Below are 9,244 nucleotides of genomic sequence, written 5' to 3' on the forward strand. Positions count from 1 at the left end.
ACGGCTTCAGAAGGTAGACTCCATAAAAGTCCTTACCTTTCTACAAGCCCACCCTCTTCAGGCTCCAATCCCAAAATCTCCCCAAGTATTTCCCAACCCAGACTGGCAACCCTATGACGTGCATGCTACCTTGGTAAGTATTTTTTTCCCACAACCAAAACCAATTTACACCTGAAGGTGATAGGTAGCATTCCTGGATGAAAGTGTCACAAGCTTTTTTCTTGAAACATATGAAATGGAAATAGCTTCAAAAAGCTGTAAGCAGGCTGGTTTCCACCATTAAACCAAGACCTCAATGAAGTTAGAAGGGAATCCATGCAGAGAACATAAATGGACCAACAACAGAACTCTTCCACAGATGGTCTGTGAGGATTCACTTTGTCTGTCTTTGTTCCATAAGCCTCAGTAACCAATTTGTTGCACTAAATAATTACTTTTTCAAATTCACTTCTTCAAATTCCTTGTGTTGCTCCATTATATATTTCCATTTAAATCAATTTCTTAAGAAGGCCAACTTAAATTAATGAGTGAAATCAAATTCTCAGTCACTAATTGTTATACAGTTATCCCTTCCACATCATAACATTCCCCATCGCAATTTTGATATATAGCAAGTTGGGATAAGAAATTAAATGGGAATTTTAGGGAGTTTTGTGGAAGCCACAGATGATATGAGAAAGTCAGCAGGCAACACAGAAAAAGTTTAGAAACTCAGAAATGCCTACAATGTATATATATAGTATTGTAAATTATGAACATGTTTTATGCCATAAATATATACATTTTTTAAAAAAAGAAAAAAGAAAGAAAAAATCAGATTTATTATCTGGTACGAAGAAAGGACCAAAAATTTCTAGATTGCAGGGGGGGGGGGTGCCCTTTATTTCAGTGATGTGGAAGGGATAACTGTACTTCCTAAACAATAGCAAAAATGTGATCATGAAAACATTTTAAAATAGAAATTAGGCAGGACATTTTTGGGAGGATGGACTTTGCTATTTTAGGCAACATTTTAAAATAATTTTTAGAAAAGTCAATACACTACTTATTTATTGGTTGTCACTTATTTCCTCTGCATAGCAATCTATGCACTTAACACACAAAAAACAATGGACGTGTGTTTTGTTAAGATACAGCTAAAGGCCAAGAATTATCCAGAAAAGAAAGATGGTTCTTACTAGGAAAAGCAGTTTATTTTCCATGGGATAAAAAGGCAATCCTCAAATACATATCTGGTAAGTAGAATGTAAATAACTATAATCTTACAATAAAGCAAATTGGTATTTATTTTATTTTAATAAATTAGATTTAAGTTTTAAAAATCTGGTTTTTTAATCTGAACTTTTTAATCACCACACTGAACCATAATTTCTCAGAACCAGAAATCTCATGTTCAGAGTTTTGCTATACTTTCAACTCTCTCCATTCTCCATAAATAATAGTTACACACTACTGTGCCAACTCCGGTTGCATGGGAAATTCCTGGGACTCCGGGGATAGTGCCTGAGAAGGATGGATTCTGGTGGGAACTCAGCAGGGATGCAATGTCATATACAGTCCATCATTCAAAGCTTCCATATTCTCAAGGAAAACTGAGTTTTCAGTGGTATATAAACTTTAGTCTGGAGATCAGCTGTAGTCTGGAATAGTTCAAGATTCCACCTATAACCCTACTCACTGAGTCTCACCATCCATACTCCTACTTCATCAGAATAACCACAACCAGAACTAAGTCTGGCTCTAATGTAGCGATAAATACATGGGAGGCTGCTTATGTGCCTCTCAGTATCCGCTTGAGGTAAAGTAGATGGCATACGGCAAAGAGAGAACTTTTGCCAACATCAGTGTTGAGATTCAACTCCTGTTAAAAGCGATCTCGATTCTCCTAGGAACCCGGTAGCTAATTTTTTTTGTCCAGTTTGTATAGGTGAACCAGTTGTTATCTCCCCGGTTCTGTGCCTCCTCCCTCACTCCCTCCCTTAAAACCCAGCCTCTTAAAGGAAAGGACCTTTCCCTTTTAGAGTACCTTTCCCTCTTAAGAGGACCTTTGCCTTTAAGAGCCAAGTTTTAAGGGAGGGACGGAGGCCAGGGTGTAAAAGAGAGCTTGAAAGGCGGGATGGGGAGGGGGAAGCAGAAGTGGAGAGGAGGAGGAGGCCCACCAAACCTCCTTACCCCCCCCCAGCTCCGCCAGACTACTCTTTCTGCCAGCAGACTTTCCAAGCCAGGCTACCCAAGACCTCCACTGAGTCTCCCACAGAGTCTTTGGGGGCCCGGCAGAGGCCATTCCTCCCCCCACCCCAAAAGGCCAGCTTTGACCTTGAGGGCCAGACAGAGGCCTCCCCTCTTCCTCACCCACACCAAAAGGCCAGGTGTGACCTTGGGGCCTGGGAGAGGCCTTCCCTCTCCCTCCCCCCACCCCAAAAGCCCAGCTGGGCATTTGAGGGACCGGCAGAGGCCTTCCCTCTCCCTCCCCACACCCCAAAAGGCCATCTGGGCCCAAAACACAGGCAGAGGCCTTCCCTCTCCCCCCTTACCTCAAAAGACCAGCTTGGGGGCCTGGCAGAGGCCTTCTCTTTCTCCCCCACCCCAAAAGGTCAGCTGGGCCCAAAAGACCAGCAGAGGCCTTCCCTCTCCACCCTCACCCCACAAGACCAGCTTGGGGGCCAGCAGAGGCCTTCCCTCTCCCCACTCACCCTAAAAGACCAGCTTGGGGGCCTGATAGAGGTTTTCCATATTCCCCCCACAGGGGCCTGGCAGAGGCCTTCCCTCCCCTGCCACCCCTTCCAATTTCCCCATCCCTAGCCACCCCTTGTTGCCCTCACCCCACCCCTAGCCACCCCTTGCCACTCTCCCTCACCCCTTCCCAACACTTGCCACCCTCCCCCACCCCTTGCCACTTTCCCCACCCCTAGCCACACCCTGACAGATTCTCCAACCCCTACCCACTCCTTGACACCCTCTCCAACTCCTGCCCACGCTTTCCTAACCTCCCCCCACGCCTAGCCACCCCTTCCCATTTTCCCCACCCCTAGCCATCCCTTGCCTCCTTCTCCAATCCCTATGCAACCCTTGCTTCCCTCCCCCTAGCTCGGCATTGTTCTGTGATGTGGTGATTTTGGAGTGACAATGCAAAAATCATGCGAATCCATGTGGATCCATGTTTTCCAAGCAGGTTTTTGTGCCACTGCGGCACAGAGTGTGGGATGCATGATTTTTATGTTCAGACATGTGGCCAGGGACTTCAGTTGTGATGTGCTGGTGATTTTGGGGTGATTTAGTGATAAAATCATGAGGATCCATGAGAATCCATGTTTTCCAAGCAGGTTTTTGTGCTACTGCAGTGGCACGGAGCATGGGATGCGTGATCATTTTGTTCAGACATGTTGCCAGGGGCATGAGCTGTGATGTGCTGGTGATTCTGGGGTGACCAAGTGCAAAAATCAGGAGGATCCATGAAGATTCATGTTTTTCAAGCAGGTTTCTGCGCCACTGCGGCAACACGAAGCGTGGGATGTGTTATTGTTGTGTTAAGATATGGACCAATGGCTGGAATTGTGATGTGCTGGTGATTTTGGGATGACAATGCAAAAATCATGAGAATCTGTGTTTTTCAAGTAGGTTTTTTCATTCATAATTTAAAACTCTTTCTTGTAACAATCTATTTTTGTGTACCTCTTTTATTGTTCTTATTTAAGTATTAAGTGTATGGAATAATAAACTACCTTTCGGTATATCTTTTTTAATACTTAAAATGGTCATGAGAGCAGCAAACTGGTCGTTAAATTATTTGAATCCTGCCACCGAAAGTTCGGAACCAGTTGTTAAATTATTTGAATCCCACCACTGGCCAAGTCCCAAACAAAGGGGAGGAGCGAGAAAGGGATACCTACAACCAGGAATAAGAGAACCTCACTGGGCATGTTCGCAATAGCATAGTCCCTTTACAGAGTGGGAAAAACTAAAATAGGACATTTTAACAGGACTAACATATGTATATAGCATCTTAATTTTTAGGAGGCAGATATCCAGATTTTGCAAGATTTGCTGAATCATCAGTATCATCACATGTGTAGGGTAGGCAACATTAAAATGAACAAGGAACGTATGGCCTATTCCCTCTTTCCGTCAGCATGGCATAACAGATGTGGGACCGGCTTTTAAAAACTCCTCATTCTATAAATGAAAGCTTTTGGAATCTGCTTGTTCTAAGCTTGATGCCAATGGAAAGGGGATCTCCTTAGGAACAAGGGAAATAAACGCTTCCCAGACAAAACTGAAAGGAAGAAGAAAAAGGTAAAAATGAGGCAAGTAAAGCAATATTAACTCTTCTTGGTTTGGCCTTCACACCTTACTGACAGCATATTCACTCTTTTAAGGTTAGGGGTCCTTCAGCTTTTTTAGTTAAGCAACTTCTGGGTGCTGACAGAGTGGGCACTGACTCACCAGAGATTATGCCACCGTGTGGTACAGTGGTTAGAGCAAGACTGTGAGACACAAGTTCAATTCCCTACTCTGTTATGGGCGTTTGTTGGAAGACCTTGGGCCAGTCACGCACTGTCAAATTAAGTTATCTCACAGAGTCGCGAGAATAATATGGAGGTGAAGAAAACACTGTAAGCTACTTTGAATTTCCACTGTGCAGAAAAGTACAGCACAAATTAAGCAAATAAATAAATGTTATTATTTGTAAAGTAGTTATTTTAGCTGTTGAAGGCTAACAGCTATGAAATTTATATCACCAAGAAATAAAAGCACATATACATTCCCCCTCAAAAATGTCCATCTTCTATCTATCTATACTGTTAATAAATAAAACAGTGAACTGGACTGATAAGTTTACATGTAGTCACCAAACTCCAGATTTTCCAAGCTCTAATTATGTTGTACTTTTTAAAAAAAGGAAAAGAAAGAGAAAGAAAAAAATGCTGATTCATCAACTGCACCAATTCTTGGTTCAGTCAGATCTTGCCACACTAATCCAGGCCTTAGCTACACGTAGACTGGACAATATAATATGCTCTACTTGTGGCTACCCTTGAACAGCAATCAAAAGTCGCAGCAAGTGCACATGCTATGCCTACACTACTGGTCAGGGCCAGCTATCAGGACTCTATGTCCCCGATACTACAGCAATTACTGGGACTAATGATCTGCTCTCAAACCCAATTAACAGATGTGTGTAACAGATACAGATGTGTGTAACAGATACAGTGTGTAACAGACTTCCCTATATGATACACCTCTGAAGATGCCATCCACAGATGCAGGTGAAACATTAGGAACAAGATCCACCAGATCATGGACACACAACCCGGAAAACCCACCACAACCAGTTGAATCCGGCCGTGAAAGCCTTCAACAATACACCAATTCAAAGTGTTGGATTTTAAAGTTTTGTCCTTTAAAGCCCTAAATGACTTGGAACTGGGGACTACTCTCATACATTCCTGCTCAGGAATTAAATTAGTGGTGAGATGCCCACCTGAATGTCCCACCAATTAACGATGCTAATTTTGTGGGTACACAAGAGACAGCCTTTTTCAATGGCAGACCCACAAGTATGGGACAAACCCCGCCCACCACCCCCTCCCCCCCGGAGGTGTGCCTGGCTCCCTTATTGTCAATCTTCAGCAGGTGGCTAAAGATGGTTTAATTTGGGACTGCATTTTGACTGATTTAGTTTTTATTATTGGCAGTCCTAACAGAGTTTTTAAATGGGAGCTTTTATGGGTTTTATAATTATTTTAATTGGGTTTTAAACGATGTTTCATTTATATTGTAAGCTGTCTTGAGTTCTGAAGGGGGAAAGGCAGCTAATAAAATTAAAAGCTATGAAAATTGCAAATGATGCAGCTGAAAGATAAAGAATGTTGACAAGAACAGATATTAAAAGAAACAAAATGCCAGCCAGAAGATAAATGCAAGACATGCTAGGAGGCTAAAAGCACTACAGGGGAATGACAAAAAAGACAGCTGTTGAGTGAGTGCCGTAGCTGCTCAGCTGCTGTTACAGAGCAGTCTGAAATGACAGTCTGACACCACCGCCACCACCCCCCGACTACAGGTGCACTATAACTGGAAAGCAAGTGGAACATTTAAGGGCGGTAGTACAAATTATTGCTTGTAGCATCCTAAAGGTCACCAAACTGTTCTTTCATGCTGGCCTGCTATACTGAATGCTCGTTATGGTATGTGCAATTATTTTGAAATACACTTTTTCAACTGATTCACAATCCCAAAGAATACAAGATTGAAGCTCCACCACACACACACACACACACACACACACACACACACACACACACACACACACACGCTAATAGCACTCATTCTTTCAGTGTGTACATGTGTCCAAAGATGAAAAGTTACTATTTTAACATCCCACTACCTTCACCCATGCTCAACCTTGCTTTTCTCACACACATGAAAGGCTGCCATTCCAGCTGCTCTCATCCCAGCTAGATCACCTTGACACCATCTCTCCAAAGGTGTCATTATCGTCCCTCTCCTCAAGAGGCACTATTGTGTCTTGGCACCTGCTCTATATTATCTCTCCTGTCACACTCCCCCTCCCCAAATTACAAGGCTTATTACAGCACTCTGTTACAATCGTATTGCCTCGTTAGCTTTCATGGGTTCCCTCTGCCTCCTAACTAGCTTTATTTTAGTTCCTGCTACAAACACAACAAACATTGCAATACTTGCATGATTTTTTTAAAAAAAAAATCCCTTTACAACCCACTGTTTTCCATGACTGCTAGTTTGGTGGCATTCCATTTCAGCTTGTACCTGATGAAAGTTTAAAGAGCTAAGACCGCGCTAGTATAGGATAAAGACTTCTCAGTGTGGCTATGCAAAAAACAAAACAAAATAAATGGCAAGGCAAAATGTCTGGAAAGAAGGTGCAGGTAAAGCGGCCGGCTCGTTGCGTTCCTCGAATACGATCGGAACCGGACCTCCGCACAGGGCACCGCTACACCGAAGGCCACCTGGCAGCCAGAAGTGACCCGCGGAGACTTTCCGAGCATAACGAAGAGCCGGGAGGCGAAGATCCCTTCCTCTCTACGCCCCACCACCCGTGCTCATGGCGACAGCAGGAGCACCTGCCGATGTGCTGGCGAAGCCGAGGGATGCTAAACAATTTACACCTCCGCACACAGGAAAGCAAGCCGGAGTCTAGCTCCTGCCTCAGGTCTTAGGCCGACGAAGGGGGTCGCCTTACTCTCCAAGCCATCTTTTCCAGCGTTCAGTTCTCCCACCATCACAGGAAACGATACAGACACACAGGCAGCGTTTGGGGAAAGGAAGCATCTCCCTCCTTCCCTCTGCAACAGCCAAAGCACCAGTTTCGTGGGGTTCTCTGTTTACCTTTCATCCAGTCCACCACTTGGCTCGGGGTCCACTTGCTCACAGGTTCCATAATAAGCGCCATGAGGAAAACTTTGCCAAGTGCCCCCGACGGCACGGGAAAGGGGAGGCGGCGAGGGTCCTTGAAGGGTGGCAGGTCCCCCCTGTCCTCCACCCACCAAACAGCTTCGCTGGACCTTCAAACCCGGGCGGAGGAAGATGCTCTTAAAATCCTCGCCTTCCTCTCCCGGCTCCTCTTTCCCGGTTGCGCATGTGAGCGCGCGCGCAGGCGCGCACCCCCTTTCTGCCTCTTTCTGGGGCTTTCAGTTCATGTTGCCGCCTCGGTGGGAAGCAGGAGGAGAGGGCTGCGCGCTCCGGAGCCTCCTACCTACCGCCCCTCACCCGTGACTCTGCGGGATCCAGGACGTTCGTAACGGCGTTCAGATGGGGTCTCTTCTTGCAAGCGGTGCCCTCGCCGGCTCGCCCTTCCCGAGCGGCGCACTGGCCGCGCTCTTTTCCCTCTGCCCTCCCGTGCCTCCCTTCTTGCGCTCGCTCCAGAGAGCCTGGCGGAAATGACGAGAGTCCTCAAGCCGAAAATATCTGAAGGCGAGCGGAGCAGTGCCCCCCTCCAAGCGCCCCTCGTGAGTGGGCTGTTGCGCGTGATGATAACTCGGCAAAAGCAGGGATTCAGAGCAAGCGGGTGCAATGGGCGGCATGGGAAAACTGAATCCCTTCTCGTGCTGCATCTGAATCACAGAGGGAAAGGGCGCTTGCTTGCTTGCCTGCCCTCCTGTCTTCCTCCCTCTGTGGTCGTGATGATGGGGCGGGGGGCTGTGAAGACTCTTGGGTAGCTGCGGGTAGGGAGGGCAGCACTCGCGCTGCCTTTGAAATAACGAGGCGCCCACTTGCTTCAGCTTTGCCTGACTTTAAAGCTCTTCCCGGAGGAAAGGAGGGGGAATTACCCCCCTCCTCCGCGCGCGCCCCGACGATGATGAACACATAATGAAGAGGAGGAAATGGAGCGGGATGGGGAGTGATGGTATTTCTTTCTTCTGTATTTCTGTGTGGGCTAAGGAGGTGATTTCTCAGAAAAGCCCTTGTTCACAGATAGGAGAAAAAAGTCAATAATGTTCATTCTGCTCCACGTACATTTTAGATCAGCATAGGGAGGCTGTCAGAATAAATGGAACTTCAAAGGGTTGTTTATTGGAGTGTTGGCTGGTGCATGCTCAATATGTGGTGGGCGGTGGAAAACAATTAATGCTTATATCTCATTCTGTTTGGAGAAATCCTTTGGGGGGGGGGCGGTACCAGCCGCTCTAAAGGATAATACATTTCTTGACAAGGGCTCATGTTATTCAGCACTAATTTAATGCTGGGAGCTCTACAGACCACCAACTGTCATTGCCCATTAGAGATCTACGAATTTCATTACAGTCTAAGTTCCCAGTATACTGTCTGAGGGTTTTATGCCAACACCAAAGTTCCAGGTCACAAATACATTTCACACAAGTATTGTAGATTGATTCATTTGTGTAAGCATTTTAAAGATCAAAGAGCATAGATAAATGATTCTATCACCAGTAAAATAGCTGGAGTTTAAGGGGGGGCTAATTTGGGAAGGTTGCACACTAGCCAAGAAAATGCAAAAATAAATTGTAGATGTGAATTACAAAGGCTTCAGAAGGGACAATGGAGAAACCTATGATAGATGAGTGAATTGCAAAGGAAGGCTGCTTTGGAAGGGCAATCTTAGGCAGGACTACACAATGGGACTTTCTCCCAGGAAACTGCTTTCAGGATTGCAGTGGTGAATGAAGTGGCAAAACAGAAGGCAGAAGCTTACTTCAAAAATAGCTATGCTACCTATTCCACTTCCTTTTCTTTTATAAAAATG

The 9,244-nt window shown here is 45.4% G+C and overlaps 1 protein-coding gene across 16 annotated transcripts in view; it reads right to left on the bottom strand.

Moving 5' to 3' along the window:
* CNKSR2 (connector enhancer of kinase suppressor of Ras 2) overlaps positions 1-8,242 on the bottom strand; it is a 202,880-nt gene extending 194,638 nt beyond the window's left edge. For all 16 annotated transcript variants that reach the window (XR_007244273.1, XM_048493561.1, XM_048493560.1 and 13 more), the window contains exon 1: positions 7,369-8,242. Coding sequence is in view for 15 of the 16 variants with exons in the window: in XM_048493561.1 (XP_048349518.1) it covers positions 7,369-7,432 (64 nt within the window). In the remaining variant the exon portion in view is untranslated. The remainder of the gene's footprint in view (positions 1-7,368) is intronic.
* Between the last annotated feature and the right edge of the window lie 1,002 nt (positions 8,243-9,244).

Source organism: Sphaerodactylus townsendi, linkage group LG04 (assembly GCF_021028975.2).
Source record: "Sphaerodactylus townsendi isolate TG3544 linkage group LG04, MPM_Stown_v2.3, whole genome shotgun sequence".
In the NCBI taxonomy this organism is placed as follows: Eukaryota; Metazoa; Chordata; class Lepidosauria; order Squamata; family Sphaerodactylidae; genus Sphaerodactylus; species Sphaerodactylus townsendi.